Genomic DNA, 22,955 nt, shown 5'->3' with positions numbered 1-22,955 from the left:
TCCACACACGCAAATATACATACCTACACAGCTTTCCATGGTTTACCCCAGACGCTTCACATGCCTTGATTCAATCCACTGACAGCACGTCAACCCCGGTATACCACATCGCTCCAATTCACTCTATTCCTTGCCCTCCTTTCACCCTCCTGCATGTTCAGGCCCCGATCACACAAAATCTTTTTCACTCCATCTTTCCACCTCCAATTTGGTCTCCCTCTTCTCCTCGTTCCCTCCACCTCCGACACATATATCCTCTTGGTCAATCTCTCCTCACTCATTCTCTCCATGTGCCCAAACCACTTCAAAACACCCTCTTCTGCTCTCTCAACCACGCTCTTTTATTTCCACACATCTCTCTTACCCTTACGTTACTCACTCGATCAAACCACCTCACACCACACATTGTCCTAAAACATCTCATTTCCAGCACATCCATCCTCCTGCGCACAACTCTATCCATAGCCCACGCCTCGCAACCATACAACATTGTTGGAACCACTATTCCTTCAAACATACCCATTTTTGCTTTCCGAGATAATGTTCTCGACTTCCACACATTCTTCAAGGCCCCCAGAATTTTCGCCCCCTCCCCCACCCTATGATCCACTTCCGCTTCCATGGTTCCATCCGCTGCCAGATCCACTCCCAGATATCTAAAACACTTCACTTCCTCCAGTTTTTCTCCATTCAAACTCACCTCCCAATTGACTTGACCCTCAACCCTACTGTACCTAATAACCTTGCTCTTATTCACATTTACTCTTAACTTTCTTCTTCCACACACTTTACCAAACTCAGTCACCAGCTTCTGCAGTTTCTCACATGAATCAGCCACCAGCGCTGTATCATCAGCGAACAACAACTGACTCACTTCCCAAGCTCTCTCATCCCCAACAGACTTCATACTTGCCCCTCTTTCCAAAACTCTTGCATTTATCTCCGTAACAACCCCATCAATAAACAAATTAAACAACCATGGAGACATCACACACCCCTGCCGCAAACCTATATTCACTGAGAACCAATCACTTTCCTCTCTTCCTACACGTACACATGCCTTACATCCTCGATAAAAACTTTTCACTGCTTCTAACAACTTTCCTCCCATACCATATATTCTTAATACCTTCCACAGAGCATCTATATCAACTCTATCATATGCCTTCTCCAGATCCATAAATGCTACATACAAATCCATTTGCTTTTCTAAGTATTTCTCACATACATTCTTCAAAGCAAACACCTGATCCACACATCCTCTACCACTTCTGAAACCACACTGCTCTTCCCCAATCTGATGCTCTGTACATGCCTTCACCCTCTCAATCAATACCCTCCCATATAATTTACCAGGAATACTCAACAAACTTATACCTCTGTAATTTGAGCACTCACTCTTATCCCCTTTGCCTTTGTACAATGGCACTATGCACGCATTCCGCCAATCCTCAGGCACCTCACCATGAGTCATACATACATTAAATAACCTTACCAACCAGTCAACAATACAGTCACCCCCTTTTTTAATAAATTTCACTGCAATACCATCCAAACCTGCTGCCTTGCCAGCTTTCATCTTCCGCAAAGCTTTCACTACCTCTTCTCTGTTTACCAAATCATTTTCCCTAACCCTCTCACTTTGCACACCACCTCGACCAAAACACCCTATATCTGCCACTCTGTCATCAAACACATTCAACAAACCTTCAAAATACTCACTCCATCTCCTTCTCACATCACCACTACTTGTTATCACCTCCCCATTTGCGTCCTTCACTGAAGTTCCCATTTGCTCCCTTGTCTTACACACTCTATTTACCTCCTTCCAGAACATCTTTTTATTCTCCCTAAAATTTAATGATACTCTCTCACCCCAACTCTCATCTGCCCTTTTTTTCACCTCTTGCACCTTTCTCTTGACCTCCTGTCTCTTTCTTTTATACATCTCCCACTCAATTGCATTTTTTCCCTGCAAAAATCGTCCAAATGCCTCTCTCTTCTCTTTCACTAATACTCTTACTTCTTCATCCCACCACACTACCCTTTCTAATCAACCCACCTCCCACTCTTCTCATGCCACAAGCATCTTCTGCGCAATCCATCACTGATTCCCTAAATACATCCCATTCCTCCCCCACTCCCCTTACTTCCATTGTTCTCACCTTTTTCCATTCTGTACTCAGTCTCTCCTGGTACTTCCTCACACAGGTCTCCTTCCCAAGCTCACTTACTCTCACCACCCTCTTCAACCCAACATTCACTCTTCTTTTCTGAAAACCCATACAAATCTTCACCTTAGCCTCCACAAGATAATGATCAGACATCCCTCCAGTTGCACCTCTCAGCACATTAACATCCAAAAGTCTCATATATATGTATATATATATATTTTTTTTTTTTTTTATACTTTGTCGCTGTCTCCCGCGTTTGCGAGGTAGCACAAGGAAACAGACGAAAGAAATGGCCCAACCCCCCCATACACATGTACATACACACGTCCACACACGCAAATATACATACCTACACAGCTTTCCATGGTTTACCCCGAACGCTTCACATGCCTTGATTCAATCCACTGACAGCACGTCAACCCCTGTATACCACATCGCTCCAATTCACTCTATTCCTTGCCCTCCTTTCACCCTCCTGCATGTTCAGGCCCCGATCACACAAAATCCTTTTCACTCCATCTTTCCACCTCCAATTTGGTCTCCCTCTTCTCCTCGTTCCCTCCACCTCCGACACATATATCCTCTTGGTCAATCTTTCCTCACTCATTTTCTCCATGTGCCCAAACCATTTCAAAACACCCTCTTCTGCTCTCTCAACCACGCTCTTTTTATTTCCACACATCTCTCTTACCCTTACGTTACTTACTCGATCAAACCACCTCACACCACACATTGTCCTCAAACATCTCATTTCCAGCACATCCATCCTCCTCCGCACAACTCTATCCATAGCCCACGCCTCGCAACCATACAACATTGTTGGAACCGATATTCTTTCAAACATACCCATTTTTGCTTTCCGGGATAATGTTCTCAACTTCCACACATTTTTCAAGGCTCCCAAAATTTTCGCCCCCTCCCCCACCCTATGATCCACTTCCGCTTCCATGGTTCCATCCGCTGACAGATCCACTCCCAGATATCTAAAACACTTCACTTCCTCCAGTTTTTCTCCATTCAAACTCACCTCCCAATTGACTTGACCCTCAACTCTACTGTACCTAATAACCTTGCTCTTATTCACATTTACTCTTAACTTTCTTCTTCCACACACTTTACCAAACTCCGTCACAGTTCTGCAGTTTCTCACATGAATCCGCCACCAGCGCTGTATCATCAGCGAACAACAACTGACTCACTTCCCAAGCTCTCTCATCCCCAACAGACTTCATACTTGCCCCTCTTTCCAAGACTCTTGCATTTACCTCCCTAACAACCCCATCCATAAACAAATTAAACAACCATGGAGACATCACACACCCCTGCCGCAAACCTACATGTATATATATATGTATATATATATATATATATATATATATATATATATATATATATATATATATATATATACATATATTTTTTTTTCTTTCTTTCAAAGTATTCGCCATTTCCCGCATTAGCGAGGTAGCGTTAAGAACAGAGGACTGGGCCTTTGAGGGAATACCCTCACCTGGCCCAATTCTCTGTTCCTTCTTTTGGAAAATTGAAAAAAAAAAGAGAGGGGAGGATTTCCAGCCCCCCGCTCCCTCCCCTTTTAGTAGCCTTCTACGACACGCAGGGAATACGTGGGAAGTATTCTTTCTCCCCTATCCCCAGGGATATATATATATATATGTGTGGTATATGTGGTATATGTGGTATACCGGGGTTGACGTGCTGTCAGTGGATTGAATAAGGGCATGTGAAGAGTCTGGGGTAAACCATGGAAAGCTGTGTAGGTATGTATATTTGCGTGTGTGGACGTGTATGTATATATATGTGTATGGGGTGGGTTGGGCCATTTCTTTCGTCTGTTTCCTTGCGCTACCTCACAAACGCGGGAGACAGCGACAAAGAAAAAGAAAAAAAAATTTTCTATTTTGCTTTGTCGCTGTCACCCGCGTTTGCGAGGTAGCGCAAGGAAACAGACAAAAGAAATGGCCCAACCCACCCCCATAAACAAGTGTATACAAACACATGTCCACACGTCACCCCCGGTATACCACATCGATCCAATTCACTCTATTCCTTGCACGCCTTTCACCCTCCTTCATGTTCAGGCCCCGATCACACAAAATCTTTTTCACTCCATCTTTCCACCTCCAATTTGGTCGCCCACTTCTCCTCGTTCCCTCCACCTCCGACACATATATCCCCTTGGTCAATCTTTCCTCACTCATTCTCTACATGTGCCCAAACCATTTCAAAACACCCTCTTCTGCTCTCTCAACCACACTCTTTTTATTTCCACACATCTCTCTTACCCTTACATTACTTACTCGATCAAACCACCTCACAACACACATTGTCCTCAAACATCTCATTTTCAGCACATTGACCCACCTGCGCACAACTCTATCCATAGCCCACGCCTCGCAACCATACAACATTACAACCATACAACCATACAACAGCGCTGTATCATCAGCGAACAACAACTGACTCACTTCCCAAGCTCTCTCATCCACAACAGACTTCATACTTGCCCCTCTTTCCAGAACTCTTGCATTCACCTTCCAAACAACCCCATCCATAAACAAATTAAACAACCATGGAGACATCACACACCCCTGCCACAAACCTACATTCACTGAGAACCAATCACTTTCCTCTCTTCCTACACGTACACATGCCTTACATCCTCGATAAAAACTTTTCACTGCTTCTAACAACTTGCCTCCCACACCATATATTCTTAATACCTTCCACAGAGCATCTCTATCAATTCTATCATATGCCTTCTCCAGATCCATAAATGCTACATACAAATCCATTTGCTTTTCTAAGTATTTCTCACATACATTCTTCAAAGGAAACACCTGATCCACACATCCTCCACCACTTCTGAAACCACACTGCTCTTCCACAATCTGATGCTCTGTACATGCCTTCACCCTCTCAATCAATACCCTCCCATATAATTTACCAGGAATACTCAACAAACTTATACCTCTGTAATTTGAGCACACACTCTTATCCCCTTTGCCTTTGTACAATGGCGCTATGCACACATTCTGCCAATCCTCAGGCATCTCACCATGAGTCATACATACATTAAATAACTTTACCAACCAGTCAACAATACATTCATCCCCTTTTTTAATAAATTCCACTGCAATACCATCCAAACTTGCTGCCTTGCCGGCTTTCATCTTCCGCACAGCTTATATATATATATATATATATATATATATATATATATATATATATATATATATATATATATATATATGAGATGTTTGAGGACAATATGTGGTGTGAGGTGGTTTGATCGAGTAAGTAATGTAAGGGTAAGAGAGATGTGTGGAAATAAAAAGAGTGTGGTTGAGAGAGCAGAAGAGGGTGTTTTGAAATGGTTTGGTCACATGGAGAGAATGAGTGAGGAAAGATTGACCAAGAGGATATATGTGTCAGAGGTGGAGGGAACGAGGAGAAGAGGGAGACCAAATTGGAGGTGGAAAGATGGAGTGAAAAAGATTTTGTGTGATCGGGGCCTGAACATGCAGGAGAGTGAAAGGAGGGCAAAGAATAGAGTGAATTGGAGCGATGTGGTATACCGGGGTTGACGTGCTGTCAGTGGATTGAATCAAGGCATGTGTATGGGGGTGGGTTGGGTCATTTCTTTCGTCTGTCTCCTTGCGCTACCTCGTAAACGCCGGAGAACGCGACAAAGCAAAAAAAAAATATATATATATATATATATATATATATATATATATATATATATATATATATATATATATTTTTTCTTTCATACTATTCGCCCTTTCCCGCATTAGTGAGGCTCCGTTAAGAACAGAGGACTGGGCCTTTGAGGGAATATCTTCACCTGGCCCCCTTCTCTGTTCCTTCTTTTGGAAAATTGAAAAAAAAAAAAAAAACGAGAGGGGAGGATTTCCAGTCACCCGATCCTAAATATATATATATACACACACATATATATATATATATATATATATATATATATATATATATATATATATATATATATATATATATATATATATATGACTCATGGTGAGGTGCCTGAGGATTGGCGGAATGCGTGCATAGTGCCATTGTACAAAGGCAAAGGGGATAAGAGTGAGTGCTCAAATTACAGAGGTATAAGTTTGTTGAGTATTCCTGGCAAATTATATGGGAGGGTATTGATTGAGAGGGTGAAGGCATGTACAGAGCATCAGATTGGGGAAGAGCAGTGTGGTTTCAGAAGTGGTAGAGGATGTGTGGATCAGGTGTTTGCTTTGAAGAATGTATGTGAGAAATACTTAGAAAAGCAAATGGATTTGTATGTAGCATTTATGGATCTGGAGAAGGCATATGATAGAGTTGATAGAGATGCTCTGTGGAAGGTATTAAGAATATATGGTGTGGGAGGAAAGTTGTTAGAAGCAGTGAAAAGTTTTTATCGAGGATGTAAGGCATGTGTACGTGTAGGAAGAGAGGAAAGTGATTGGTTCTCAGTGAATGTAGGTTTGCGGCAGGGGTGTGTGATGTCTCCATGGTTGTTTAATTTATTTATGGATGGGGTTGTTAGGGAGGTGAATGCAAGAGTTTTGGAAAGAGGGGCAAGTATGAAGTCTGTTGGGGATGAGAGAGCTTGGGAAGTGAGTCAGTTGTTGTTCGCTGATGATACAGCGCTGGTGGCTGATTCATGTGAGAAACTGTAGAAACTGGTGACTGAGTTTGGTAAAGTGTGTGAAAGAAGAAAGTTAAGAGTAAATGTGAATAAAAGCAAGGTTTGTGTAAATAAATTATACATTTCCTTTTTTCCATAGCCAGAGGTTGAACCATTATGTGACATTCTTTTTTTCATTCATTTCATGCTAGAAGTTTCAGTTTTCTAAATTGTCTCTTACATTTCTCATATGTATATATATGTATGTGTGTGTGTGTGTATATGTGCGTATGTATGTGTATGTGTGTGTATATGTATATATATATGTATATTATCCCTGGGGATAGGGGTGAAAGAATACTTCCCAGGTATTCCTCGCGTGTCGTAGAAAGGGACTAGAGGGGACGGGAGCGGGGGGCCAGAAATCCTCCCCTCCTTGTATTAACTTTCTAAAATGGGAAACAGAAGAAGGAGTCACGCGGGGAGTGCTCATCCTCCTCGAAGGCTCAGAGTGGGGTGCCTAAATGTGTGTGGATGTAACCAAGATGTGAAAAAAGGAGAGATAGGTAGTATGTTTGAGGAAAGGAACCTGGATGTTTTGGCTCTGAGTGAAACGAAGCTCAAGGGCAAAGGGGAAGAGTGGTTTGGGAATGTCTGGGGAGTAAAGTCAGGGGTTAGTGAGAGGACAACAGCAAGGGAAGGAGTAGCAATACTCCTGAAAAAGGAGTTGTGGGAGTATGTGATAGAATGTAAGAAAGTAAATTCTCGATTAATATGGGTAAAACTGAAAGTTGATGGAGAGAGGTGGGTGATTATTGGTGCATATGCACCTGGGCATGAGAAGAAAGATCAAGAGAGGCAAGTGTTTTGGGAGCAGCTGAATGAGTGTTAGTGGTTTTGATGCACGAGACCGGGTCATAGTGATGGGTGATTTGAATGCAAAGGTGAGTAATGTGGCAGTTGAGGGAATAATTGGTATACATGGGGTGTTCAGTGTTGTAAATGGAAATGGTGAAGAGCTTGTAGATTTATGTGCTGAAAAAGGACTGATGATTGGGAATACCTGGTTTAAAAAGCGAGATATACATAAGTATACTTATGTAAGTAGGAGAGATGGCCAGAGAGCGTTATTGGATTACGTGTTAATTGACAGGGCTGCGAAAGAGAGACTTTTCGATGTTAATGTGCTGAGAGGTGCAACTGGAGGGATGTCTGATCATTATCTTGTGGAGGCTAAGGTGAAGATTTGTATGGGTTTTCAGAAAAGAAGAGTGAATGTTGGGGTGAAGAGGGTGGTGAGAGTAAGTGAGCTTGAGAAGGAGACCTGTGTGAGGAAGTACCAGGAGAGACTGAGTACAGAATGGAAAAAGGTGAGAACAATGGAAGTAAGGGGAGTGGGGGAGGAATGGGATGTATTTAGGGAATCAGTGATGGATTGCGCAAAAGATGCTTGTGGCATGAGAAGAGTGGGAGGTGGATTGATTAGAAAGGGTAGTGAGTGGTGGGATGAAGAAGTAAGAGTATTAGTGAAAGAGAAGAGAGAGGCATTTGGACGATTTTTGCAGGGAAAAAATGCAATTGAGTGGGAGATGTATAAAAGAAAGAGACAGGAGGTCAAGAGAAAGGTGCAAGAGGTGAAAAAAAGGGCAAATGAGAGTTGGGGTGAGAGAGTATCATTAAATTTTAGGGAGAATAAAAAGATGTTCTGGAAGGAGGTAAATAAAGTGCGTAAGACAAGGGAGCAAATGGGAACTTCGGTGAAGGGCGCAAGTGGGGAGGTGATAACAAGTAGTGGTGATGTGAGAAGGAGATGGAGTGAGTATTTTGAAGGTTTGTTGAATGTGTTTGATGATAGAGTGGCAGATATAGGGTGTTTTGGTCGAGGTGGTGTGCAAAGTGAGAGGGTTAGGGAAAATGATTTGGTAAACAGAGAAGAGGTAGTGAAAGCTTTGCGGAAGATGAAAGCCGGCAAGGCAGCAGGTTTGGATGGTATTGCAGTGGAATTTATTAAAAAAGGGGGTGACTGTATTGTTGACTGGTTGGTAAGGTTATTTAATGTATGTATGACTCATGGTGAGGTGCCTGAGGATTGGCGGAATGCGTGCATAGTGCCATTGTACAAAGGCAAAGGGGATAAGAGTGAGTGCTCAAATTACAGAGGTATAAGTTTTTTGAGTATTCCTGGTAAATTATATGGGAGGGTATTGATTGAGAGGGTGAAGGCATGTACAGAGCATCAGATTGGGGAAGAGCAGTGTGGTTTCAGAAGTGGTAGAGGATGTGTGGATCAGGTGTTTGCTTTGAAGAATGTATGTGAGAAATACTTAGAAAAGCAAATGGATTTGTATGTAGCATTTATGGATCTGGAGAAGGCATATGATAGAGTTGATAGAGATGCTCTGTGGAAGGTATTAAGAATATATGGTGTGGGAGGAAAGTTGTTAGAAGCAGTGAAAAGTTTTTATCGAGGATGTAAGGCATGTGTACGTGTAGGAAGAGAGGAAAGTGATTGGTTCTCAGTGAATGTAGGTTTGCGGCAGGGGTGTGTGATGTCTCCATGGTTGTTTAATTTGTTTATGGATGGGGTTGTTAGGGAGGTAAATGCAAGAGTTTTGGAAAGAGGGGCAAGTATGAAGTCTGTTGGGGATGAGAGAGCTTGGGAAGTGAGTCAGTTGTTGTTCGCTGATGATACAGCGCTGGTGGCTGATTCATGTGAGAAACTGCAGAAGCTGGTGACTGAGTTTGGAAAAGTGTGTGGAAGAAGAAAGTTAAGAGTAAATGTGAATAAGAGCAAGGTTATTAGGTACAGTAGGGTTGAGGGTCAAGTCAATTGGGAGGTGAGTTTGAATGGAGAAAAACTGGAGGAAGTGAAGTGTTTTAGATATCTGGGAGTGGATCTGGCAGCGGATGGAACCATGGAAGCGGAAGTGGATCATAGGGTGGGGGAGGGGGCGAAAATCCTGGGGGCCTTGAAGAATGTGTGGAAGTCGAGAACATTATCTCGGAAAGCAAAAATGGGTATGTTTGAAGGAATAGTGGTTCCAACAATGTTGTATGGTTGCGAGGCGTGGGCTATGGATAGAGTTGTGCGCAGGAGGATGGATGTGCTGGAAATGAGATGTATATATTTAAATATATATATATTTCTTTTTTTTTTTTTGCTTTGTCGCTGTCTCCCGCGTTTGCGAGGTAGCGCAAGGAAACAGACGAAAGAAATAGCCCAACCCACCCCCATACACATGTATATACGTACGTCCACACACGCAAATATACATACCTACACAGCTTTCCATGGGTTACCCCAGATGCTTCACATGCCCTGATTCAATCAACTGACAGCACGTCAATCCCAGTATACCACATCGATCCAATTCACTCTATTCCTTGCCCTCCTTTCATCCTCCTGCATGTTCAGGCCCCGATCACACAAAATCTTTTTCACTCCATCTTTCCACCTCCAATTTGGTCTCCCACTTCTCCTCATTCCCTCCACCTCCGACACATATATCCTCTTGGTCAATCTTTCCTCACTCATTCTCTCCATGTGCCCAAACCATTTCAAAACACCCTCTTCTGCTCTCTCAACCACGCTCTTTTTATTTCCACACATCTCTCTTACCCTTACGTTACTTACTCGATCAAACCACCTCACACCACACATTGTCCTCAAACATCTCATTTCCAGCACATCCATCCTCCTGCGCAAAACTCTATCCATAGCCCACGCTTCGCAACCATACAACATTGTTGGAACCACTATTCCTTCAAACATACCCATTTTTGCTTTCCGAGATAATGTTCTCGACTTCCACACATTTTTCAAGGCCCCCAGAATTTTCGCCCCCTCCCCCACCCTATGATCCACTTGCGCTTCCATGGTTCTATCAACTGCCAGATCCACTCCCAGATATCTAAAACACTTTACTTCCTCCAGTTTTTCTCCATTGAAACTTACCTCCCAATTGACTTGACCCTCAACACTACTGTACCTAATAATTTTTATTTTATTATACTTTGTCGCTGTCTCCCGCGTTTGCGAGGTAGCGCAAGGAAACAGACGAAAGAAATGGCCCAACCCACCCCCATACACATGTATATACATATGTCCACACACGCAAATATACGTACCTACACAGCTTTCCATGGTTTACCCCAGACGCTTCACATGCCTTGATTCAATCCACTGACAGCACGTCAATCCCGGTATACCACATCGCTCCAATTCACTCTATTCCTTGCCCTCCTTTCACCCTCCTGCATGTTCAGGCCCCGATCACACAAAATCTTTTTCACTCCATCTTTCCACCTCCAATTTGGTCTCCCTCTTCTCGTTCCCTCCACCTCCGACACATATATCCTCTTGGTCAATCTTTCCTCACTCATTCTCTCCATGTGACCAAACCATTTCAAAACACGCTCTTCTGCTCTCTCAACCACGCTCTTTTTTTTTCCACACATCTCTCTTACCCTTACGTTACTTACTCGATCAAACCACCTCACACCACACATTGTCCTCAAACATCTCATTTCCAGCACATCCATCCTCCTGCGCACAACTCTATCCATAGTCCACGCCTCGCAACCATACAACATTGTTGGAACCACTATTCCTGCAAACATGCCCATTTTTGCTTTCCGAGATAATGTTCTCGACTTCCACACATTCTTCAAGGCTCCCAGAATTTTCGCCCCCTCCCCCACCCTATGATCCACTTCCTCTTCCATGTTTCCATCCGCTGCCAGATCCACTCCCAGATATCTAAAACACTTTACTTCCTCCAGTTTTTCTCCATTCAAACTCACCTCCCAATTGACTTGACCCTCAACCCTACTGTACCTAATAACCTTGCTCTTATTCACATTTACTCTTAACTTTCTTCTTTCACACACTTTACCAAACTCAGTCACCAGCTTCTGCAGTTTCTCACATGAATCAGCCAGCAGCGCTGTATCATCAGCGAACAACAACTGACTCACTTCCCAAGCTCTCTCATCCCCAACAGACTTCATCCTTGCCCCTCTTTCCAAAACTCTTGCATCCACCTCCCTAACAACCCCATCCATAAACAAATTAAACAACCATGGAGACATCACACACCCCTGCTGCAAACCTACATTCACTGAGAACCAATCACTTTCCTCTCTTCCTACACGTACACATGCCTTAAATCCTCGAAAAAAACTTTTCACTGCTTCTAACAACATACATACATACATACATACATACATACATCAAATAACCTTACCAACCAGTCAACAATACAGACACCCCCTTTTTGAATAGATTCCACTGCAATACCATCCAAACCTGCTGCCTTGCCGGCTTTCATCTTCCGTAAAGCTTTTACTACCTCTTCTCTATTTACCAAATCATTTTCCCTAACCCTGTCACTTTACACACCACCTCGACCAAAACACCCTATATCTGCCACTCTATCATCAAACACATTCAACAAACCTTCAAAATACTCACTCCATCTCCTTCTCACATCACCACTACTTGTTTTCACCTCCCCATTAGCCCCCTTCACTGAAGTTCCCATTTGCTCCCTTGTCTTACGCACTTATTTACCTCCTTCCAGAACATCTTTTTATTTTCCCTGAAATTTAATGATACTTTCTCATCCCAACTCTCATTTGCCCTCTTTTTCACCTCTTGCATCTTTCTCTTGACCTCCTGCCTCTTTCTTTTATACCTCTCCCACTCATTTGCATTTTTTCCCTGCAAAATCGTCCAAATGCCTCTCTCTTCTCTTTCACTAATACTCTTACTTCTTCATTCCACCACTCACTACCTTTTCTAATCAACCCACCTACCACGCTTCTCATGCCACAAGCATCTTTTGCGCAAGCCATCACTGCTTCCCTAAATACATCCCATTCCTCCCCCACTCCCCTTACCTCCTTTGTTCTCACCTTTTTCCATTCTGTACTCAGTCTATCCTGGTAATTCCTCACACAAGTCTCCTTCCCAAGCTCACTTACGCTCACCACTCTCTTCACCCCAACATTCTCTCTTCTTTTCTGAAAACCCCCACAAATCTTCACCTTCGCCTCCACAAGATAATGATCAGACATCCCTCCAGTTGCACCTCTCAGCACATTAACATCCAAAAGTCTCTCTTTCGTGCGTCTATCAATTAACACGTAATCCAATAACGCTCTCTGGCCATCTCTCCTACTTACATACGTATACTTATGTATATCTTGCTTTTTAAACCAGGTATTCCCAATCATCAGTCCTTTTTCAGCACATAAATCTACAAGCTCTTCACCATTTCCATTTACAACACTGAACACCCCATGTATACCAATTATTCCCTCAACTGCCACATTACTCACCTTTGCATTCAAATCACCCATCACTGTAACCGGGTCTTATGCATCAAAACCACTAACACACTCATTCAGCTGCTCCCAAAACACTTGCCTCCCATGATCTTTCTTCACATGCCCAGGTGCATATGCACCAATAATCACCCGTCTCTCTCCATCAACTTTCAGTTTTACCCATATCAATCTAGAATCACATACTCCCACAACTCCTGATTCAAGAGTATTGCTACTCCTTCCCTTGCTCTTGTACTCTCACTAACCCCTGACTTAACTCCCAAGATATTCTCAAACCACTCTTCCCCTTTACCCTTTAGCTTCGTTTCACTCACAGCCAAAAATCCAGGTTCCTTTCCTGAAACATACTGCCTATCTCTCCTTTTTTCTCATCTCGGTTACATCCACACACATTTAGACACCCTAATCTGAGCCTTCGAGGAGGATGAGCACTCTCGTGTGACTCCTTCTTCTGTGTCCCCTTTTAGAAAGTTAAAATACAAGGAGGGGAGGGTTTCTGGCCTCACGCTCCCGTCCCCTTTAGTCGCCTTCTACGACACATGAGGAATGCGTGGGAAGTATTCTCTCTCCCCTATCCCCAGGGATATATATATATATATATATATATATATATATATATATATATATATATATATATGTAAGTAATGTAAGGGTAACAGAGATGTGTGGAAATAAAAAGAGCGTGGTCGAGAGAGCAGAAGAGGGTGTTTTGAAATGGTTTGGGCACATGGAGAAAATGAGTGAGGAAAGATTGACCAAGAGGATATATGTGTCGGAGGTGGAGGGAACGAGGAGAAGTGGGAGACCAAATTGGAGGTGGAAAGATGGAGTGAAAAAGATTTTGAGTGATCGGGGCCTGAACATGCAGGAGGGTGAAAGGCGGGCAAGGAATAGAGTGAATTGGATCGATGTGGTATACCGGGATTGACGTGCTGTCAGTGGATTGAATCAGGGCATGTGAAGCGTCTGGGGTAAACCATGGAAAGCTGTGTGGGGCCTGGATGTGGAAAGGGAGCTGTGGTTTCGGGCATTATTGCATGACAGCTAGAGACTGAGTGTGAACGAATGAGACCTTTGTTGTCTTTTCCTAGCGCTAACCCACATACATGAGGGGGGAGGGGGAGGGTATTCCATGTGTGGTGAGGTGGCGATGGGAATGATTAAAGGCAGACAGTGTGAACTGTGTTCATGGGTATATATGTATGTGTCTGTGTGTGTATATATATGTGTACATTGAGATGTATAGGTATGTATATTTGCGTGTGTGGACATGTGTGTATATACATGTGTATGGGGGTGGGTTGGGCCATTTCTTTCGTCTGTTTCCTAGCGCCACCTCGCAAACGCGGGAGACAGCGGCAAAGCAAAATAAATAAATAAATAAATATATATATATATATATATATATATATATATATATATATATATATATATATATAGAGCAGTGTGGTTTCAGAAGTGGTAGAGGATGTGTGGATCAGGTGTTTGCTTTGAAGAATGTATGAGAGAAATACTTAGAAAAGCAAATGGATTTGTATGTAGCATTTATGGATCTGGAGAAGGCATATGATAGAGTTGATAGAGATGCTCTGTGGAAGGTATTAAGAATATATGGTGTGGGAGGCAAGTTGTTAGAAGCAGTGAAAAGTTTTTATCGAGGATGTAAGGCATGTGTACGTGTAGGAAGAGAGGAAAGTGATTGGTTCTCAGTGAATGTAGGTTTGCAGCAGGGGTGTGTGATGTCTCCATGGTTGTTTAATTTGTTTATGGATGGGGTTGTTAGGGAGGTGAATGCAAGAGTTTTGGAAAGAGGGGCAAGTATGAAGTCCGTTGGGGATGAGAGAGCTTGGGAAGTGAGTCAGTTGTTGTTCGCTGATGATACAGCGCTGGTGGCTGATTCATGTAAGAAACTGCAGAAGCTGGTGACTGAGTTTGGTAAAGTGTGTGACAGAAGAAAGCTTAGAGTAAATGTGAATAACAGCAAGGTTATTAGGTACAGTAGGCTTGAGGGTCAAGTCAATTGGGAGGTAAGTTTGAATGGAGAAAAGCTGGAGAAAGTAAAGTGTTTTAGATATCTGGTAGTGGATCTGGCAGCGGATGGAACCATGGAAGCGGAAGTGAATCATAGGGTGGGGGAGGGGGCGAAAATTCTGGGAGCCTTGAAGAATGTGTGGAAGTCGAAAACATTATCTCGGAAAGCAAAAATAGGTATGTTTGAAGGAATACTTGTTCCAACAATGTTGTATGGCTGCGAGGTGTGAGCTATGGATAGAGGTGTGCGCAGGAGGGTGGATGTGCTGGAAATGAGATGTTTGAGGACAATATGTGGTGTGAGGTGGTTTGATCGAGTAAGTAATGTAAGGGTAAGTGAGATGTGTGGAAGTAAAAAGAGTGTGGTAGAGAGAGCAGAAGAGGGTGTTTTGAAATGGTTTGGTCACATGGAGAGAATGAGTGAGGAAAGATTGACCAAGAAGATATATGTGTTAGAGGTGGAGGGAACGAGGAGAAGTGGGAGACCAAATTGGAGGTGGAAAGATGGAATGAAAAAGAATCTGAGTGATCGGGGCATGAACATGCAGGAGGGTGAAAGGCGTGCGAGGAATAGAGTGAATTGGAACGATATGGTATACCGGGGTCGACAACCTGTCAATGGATTGAACCAGGGCATGTGAAGCGTCTGGGGTAAACCAATGAAAGATATGTGGGGCCTGGATATATATATATATATATATATATATATATATATATATATATATATATATACATGGGAAGTATTCTTTCTCCCTTATCCTCATGGATATATACATATATATGTTTTTTTTTTCTTTTTTGCCGCTGTCTCCCGCGTTTGCGAGGTAGCGCAAGGAAACAGACGAAAGAAATGGCCCAACCCACTCCCATACATATGTATATACATACGTCCACACACGCAAATATACGTACCTACACAGCTTTCCATGGTTTACCCCAGACGCTTCACATGCCCTGATTCAATCCACTGACAGCACGTCAACCCCGGTATACCACATCGATCCAATTCACTCTATTCCTTGCCCTCCTTTCACCCTCCTGCATGTTCAGGCCCCGATCACACAAAATCTTTTTCACTCCATCTTTCCACCTCCAATTTGGTCTCCCACTTCTCCCCGTTCCCTCCACCTCCGACACATATATCCTCTTGGTCAATCTTTCCTCACTCATTCTCTCCATGTGCCCAAACCATTTCAAAACACCCTCTTCTTCTCTCTCAACCACGCTCTTTTTATTTCCACACATCTCTCTTACCCTTACGTTTCTTACTCGATCAAACCACCTCACACCACACATTGTCCTGAAACATCTCATTTCCAGCACATCAATCCTCCTGCGCACAACTCTATCCATAGCCCACGCCTCGCAACCATACAACATTGTTGGAACCACTATTCCTTCAAACATACCCATTTTTGCTTTCCGAGATAATGTTCTCGACTTCCACACATTCTTCAAGGCTCCCAGAATTTTCGCCCCCTCCCCCACCCTATGATCCACTTCCGCTTCCATGGTTCCATCCGCTGCCAGATCCACTCCTCTAGTTTTTCTCCATTCAAACATACCTCCCAATTGACTTGACCCTCAACCCTACTGTACCTAATAACCTTGCTCTTATTCACATTTACTCTTAACTTTCTTCTTCCACACACTTTACCAAACTCAGTCACCAGCTTCTGCAGTTTCTCACATGAATCAGCCACCAGCGCTGTATCATCAGAAAAAAACAACTGACTCACTTCCCAAGCTCTCTCATCCCCAACAGACTTCATACTTGCCCCTCTTTCCAAAACTCTGGCATTTACCTCCCTAACAACCCCATCCATAAACAAATTAAACAACCATGGAGACATCACACACCCCTGCCGCAAACCTACATTCACTGAGAACCAATCACTTTCCTCTCTTCCTACACGTACACATGCCTTACATCCTCGATAAAAACTGTTCACTGCTTCTAACAACTTGCCTCCCACACCATATATTCTTAATACCTTCCACAGAGCATCTCTATCATCTCTATCATATGCCTTCTCCAGATCCATAAATGCTACATACAAATCCATTTGCTTTTCTAAGTATTTCTCACATACATTCTTCAAAGCAAACACCTGATCCACACATCCTCTACCACTTCTGAAACCACACTGCTCTTCCCCAATCTGATGCTCTGTACATGCCTTCACCCTCTCAATCAATACCCTCCCATATAATTTACCAGGAATACTCAACAAACTTATACCTCTGTAATTTGAGCACTCACTCTTATCCCCTTTGCCTTTGTACAATGGCACTATGCACGCATTCCGCCAATCCTCAGGCACCTCACCATGAGTCATACATACATTAAATAACCTTACCAACCAGTCAACAATACAGTCACCCCCTTTTTTAATAAATTCCACTGCAATACCATCCAAACCTGCTGCCTTGCCGGCTTTCATCTTCCGCAAAGTTTTCACTACCTCTTCTCTGTTTACCAAATCATTTTCCCTAACCCTCTCACTTTGCACACCACCTCGACCAAAACACCCTATATCTGCCACTCTATCATCAAACACATTCAACAAACCTTCAAAATACTCACTCAATCTCCTTCTCACATCACCACTACTTGTTATCACCTCCCCATTTGCGCCCTTCACTGAAGTTCCCATTTGCTCCCTTGTCTTACGCACTTTATTTACCTCCTTCCAGAACATCTTTTTATTCTCCCTAAAATTTAATGATACTCTCTCACCCCAACTCTCATTTGCCCTTTTTTTCACCTATTGCACCTTTCTCTTGACCTCCTGTCTCTTTCTTTTATACATCTCCCACTCAATTGAATTTTTTCCCTGCAAAAATTGTCCAAATGCCTCTCTCTTCTCTTTCACTAATACTCTTACTTCTTCATCCCACCACTCACTACCCTTTCTAATCAACCCACCTCCCACTCTTCTCATGCCACAAGCATCTTTTGCGCAATCCATCACTGATTCCCTAAATACATCCCATTCCTCCCCCACTCCCCTTACTTCCATTGTTCTCACCTTTTTCCATTCTGTACTCAGTCTCTCCTGGTACTTCCTCACACAGGTCTCCTTCCCAAGCTCACTTACTCTCACCACCCTCTTCACCCCAACATTCACTCTTCTTTTCTGAAAACCCATACAAATCTTCACCTTAGCCTCCACAAGATAATGATCAGACATCCCTCCAGTTGCACCTCTCAGCACATTAACATCCAAAAGTCTCTCTTTCATACGCCTGTCAATTAACACGTAATCCAATAACGCTCTCTGGCCATCTCTCCTACTTACATAAGTATACTTATGTATATCTCACTTTTTAAACCAGGTATTCCTAATCATCAGTCCTTTTTCAGCACATAAATCTACAAGCTCTTCACCATTTCCATTTACAACACTGAACACCCCATGTATACCAATTATTCCCTCAACTGCCACATTACTCACCTTTGCATTCAAATCACCCATCACTATAACCTGGTCTCGTGCATCAAAACCACTAACACACTCATTCAGCTGCTCCCAAAACACTTGCCTATCATGATCTTTCTTCTCATGCCCAGGTGCATATGCACCAATAATCATCCACCTCTCTCCATCAACTTTCAGTTTTACCCATATTAATTGAGAATTTACTTTCTTACATTCTATCACATACTCCCACAACTCCTGTTTCAGGAGTATTACTACTCCTTCCCTTGCTCTTGTCCTCTCACTAACCCCTGACTTTACTCCCCAGACATTCCCAAACCACTCTTCCCCTTTACCCTTGAGCTTCGTTTCACTCAGAGCCAAAACATCCAGGTTCCTTTCCTCAAACATACTACCTATCTCTCCTTTTTTCACATCTTGGTTACATCCACACACATTTAGGCACCCCACTCTGAGCCTTCGAGGAGGATGAGCACTCCCCGCGTGACTCCTTCTTCTGTTTCCCATTTTAGAAAGTTAATACAAGGAGGGGAGGATATATATATATATATATATATATATATATATATATTTTTTTTTTTTTGCTTTGTCGCTGTCTCCCGTGTTTGCGAGGTAGCGCAGGGAAACAGACGAAAAGAAATGGCCCAACCCACCCCCATACACATGTATATACATACGTCCACACACGCAAATATACATACCTACACAGCATTCCATGGTTTACCCCAGACGCTTCACATGCCCTGATTCAATCCACTGACAGCACGTCAACCCCGGTATACCACCTCGATCCAATTCACTCTATTCCTTGCCCTCCTTTCACCCTCCTGCATGTTCAGGCCCCGATCACACAAAATGTTTTTCACTCCATCTTTCCACCTCCAATTTGGTCTCCCACTTCTCCTCGTTCCCTCCACCTCCGACACATATATCCTCTTGGTCAATCTTTCCTCACTCATTCTCTCCATGTGCCCAAACCATTTCAAAACACCCTCTTCTGCTCTCTTAACCATGCTCTTTTTATTTCCACACATCTCTCTTACCCTTACGTTACTTACTCGATCAAACCACCTCACATCACACATTGTCCTCAAACATCTCATTTCCAGCACATCCACCCTCCTGCGCACAACTCTATCCATAGCCCACACCTCACAACCATACAACATTGTTGGAACCACTATTCCTTCAAACATACCCACTTTTGCTTTCCGAGATAATGTTCTCAACTTCCACACATTCTTCAAGGCTCCTAGGATTTTCGCCCCCTCCCCCACCCTATGATCCACTTCCGCTTCCATGGTTCCATCCGCTGCCAGATCCACTCCCAGATATCTAAAACACATTACTTCCTCCAGTTTTTCTCCATTCAAACTTACCTCCCAATTGACTTGACCCTCAACCCTACTGTACCTAATTACCTTGCTCTTATTCACATTTACTCTTAACTTTCTTCTTTCACACACTTTACCAAACTCAGTCACCAGCTTCTGCAGTTTCTCACATGAATCAGCCACCAGCGCTGTATCATCAGCGAACAACAATTGACTCACTTCCCAAGCTCTCTCATCCACAACAGATTTCCTGGGAAATTATATGGGAGGGTATTGATTGAGAGGGTGAAGGCATGTACAGAGCATCAGACTGGGGAAGAGCAGAGTGGTTTCAGAAGTGGTAGAGGATGTGTGGATCAGGTGTTTGCTTTGAAGAATGTATGAGAAATATTTAGAAAAGCAAATGGATTTGTATGTAGCATTATGGGTCTGGAGAAGGCATATGATAGAGCTGATAGAGATGCTCTGTGGAAGGTATTAAGAATATATGGTGTGGGAGGCAAGTTGTTAGAAGCAGTGAAAAGTTTTTATCGAGGATGTAAGGCATGTGTATGTGTAGGAAGAGAGGAAAGTGATTGGTCTCAGTGAATTTAGGTTTGTGACAGGGGTGTGTGATGTCTCCATGGTTGTTTAATTTGTTTATGGATGGGGTTGTTAGGGAGGTGAATGCAAGAGTCTTGCAAAGAAGGGCAAGTATGCAGCCTTTTGTGGATGAGAGGGCTTGGGAAGTGAGTCAGTTGTTGTTCGCTGATGATACAGCGCTGGTGGCTGATTCATGTGAGAAACTGCAGAGGCTGGTGACTGAGTTTGGTAAAGTGTGTGAAAGAAGAAATTTGAGAGTAAATGTGAATAAGAGCAAGGTTATTAGGTACAGTAGGGTTGAGGGTCAAGTCAATTGGGAGGTAAGTTTGAATGGAGAAAAACTGGAGGAAGAAGTGTTTTAGATATTTGGGAGTGGATTTGGCAGCGGATGGAACCATGGAAGTGGAAGTGAATCATAGGGTGGGGGATAGGGCAAAACTTCTGGGGGCGTTGAAGAATGTGTGGAAGTCGAGAACATTATCTCGAAAGCAAAAATGGGTATGTTTGAAGGAACAGTGGTTCCAACAATGTTATATGGTTGCGAGGCATGGGCTATAGATAGAGTTGTGCGGAGGAGGGTGGATGTGCTGGAAATGAGGTGTTTGAGGGCAATATGTGGTGTGAGGTGGTTTGATGAAGTAAGTAATAATAGGGTAAGAGAGATGTGTGGTAATAAAAAGAGTGTGGTTGAGAGAGCAGAAGAGAGTGTTTTGAAAAAATCAGGCCCTATAGACCTTTCTGTGGGAGCTGAAATCTGTTAAATCATTTGACTTCAAGTTTCTTTCTACACGTTTATAATCATTAACTCTGAACCATCCTTGAGGTGTATCATTCTATGCAGATATGCACATTTCGAGGGATAAAGTTTTGTAAAACTGGTGTATCCAATTCCATAGGCTGGCAAAAAGTCATGGGTAAACATGGTATCATTTTTCATTTATATATGGAACCACTACCTTAGTTTCTGACTGGTCTTTTCCATCACTCCTCAAATTTTTCAAATACGTGAAATACTAGAAAAATGATTACATAACAACACAGCTGGATGTACATCATCATGAATACTTACTTAAACATGAATGATCTCAACCTTTTTTGAGTATAAATCAGCATCCTATCAGTAACATCTTCTCCCTCCTCCAAGACAGCATTCATTAGAAATCGTATCTTGTTGATCTGAAGGGGGAAACATTAAGTTAATCTACAAAAGTCACACACGGAATGTTACTAGGAAAAAGCGCACTTCTAAGGTGGAGTAAGATATAGACTTGAATTAAGCTATAGTTTGATGTATTTTACCTTGTCATTATGGTATTTACATGTTCTCTCATGATGCAGTTAACTTAAACTATGAGAAACGGCAGAGAAAGATAGGCTTTCAGAGTGAAAGTAAAAGAAAAGCAACTGGCAAGAATAACAGGCATATGATATAGGTTTAGTAGACTCCTTAGCATGAAATGAACACAAAAAGTTTTCAGTGAGAAACTTCTCTCTGCATCCTATCACCATATTCTTGACAGAATTGTTTTCCAATATGTATAACCAACAGACAGACCTGCATAATTCCTTAACTATTCACCAAGGTAGAGCTTTAGCGCAACCAAACATGGCCTGAAGAAACTTGTAACCAAATGTCACGTACTGCTAACAACAGGGTCACTAGCTACCAGCTCTGATAAAATCAGTGCACTTCAAAGCCACTTCAATCAACCAGCAAGCAACTGGGAAACATCTCATCTTTACATCTGGACCTTTCTTTATCCATTTCTGTTATGTTTAAACTCTCAAATCCAATCTCCCCTGTTACACAGCATGTCTAATTCATCACCTGATCTTTCTGAAACAGAACTGTCCACGATTGCATCTCCTATTCATCATATCACCAAAAACAATAATTTCCACTCTAAGGAGACTGTCTACTGCAGTAATAAGCATATACTGCTCATGTCATGGTTTTTGAGTTTCTTACTGCATGAAACCTGCCTCTACATTGTATTTCCTGCCAATTCTTCAAACTATGTACAACTCTTCATGTATGTGAGTTTCAACTGTGATATGTAGCTCTCTTCATATTCATGTGCTGAAACCATTAATGTCGGGAATTTCAATATACCCCACGAAAGCTGGCCTTAATTTACTCAGATGATCCCAGTGAATTTCAGGTATTTTCTTTTCTCTCATAAATGACCTGGAAAACCAATCAAAACACCAAACAGGAATTCCTTTTTTTGTCACAACCTCTTCTTAAATGTCAAGTTTAACACTTTGAGATGGATAAGTCTTTGCACAAGCTTTACACTCATCTTCCCAAAGAGCAAGTACTGCTTAACAGGCTGGATACCTACAGCTGTACTGACTATTCACTGAAGGCCATCATGGCTCT

General features: G+C 42.6%; 1 protein-coding gene across 1 annotated transcript in view; it reads right to left on the bottom strand.

Moving 5' to 3' along the window:
* The window catches only part of LOC139748173 (uncharacterized), a 154,191-nt gene extending 132,447 nt beyond the window's left edge, over positions 1-21,744 (bottom strand). Inside the window, exon 1 of the mRNA XM_071660933.1 lies at positions 21,642-21,744. Within this exon, the coding sequence (XP_071517034.1) occupies positions 21,642-21,727 (86 nt within the window). The 5' untranslated portion in view covers positions 21,728-21,744. The remainder of the gene's footprint in view (positions 1-21,641) is intronic.
* Positions 21,745-22,955: the final 1,211 nt, after the last annotated feature.

The sequence above is a fragment of the Panulirus ornatus genome, chromosome 73 (genome assembly GCF_036320965.1).
Source record: "Panulirus ornatus isolate Po-2019 chromosome 73, ASM3632096v1, whole genome shotgun sequence".
NCBI classification, from domain to species: Eukaryota; Metazoa; Arthropoda; class Malacostraca; order Decapoda; family Palinuridae; genus Panulirus; species Panulirus ornatus.
Note: the sequence above shows the minus strand (reverse complement) of the source record. Positions and strands in the feature narration are given on the sequence as shown.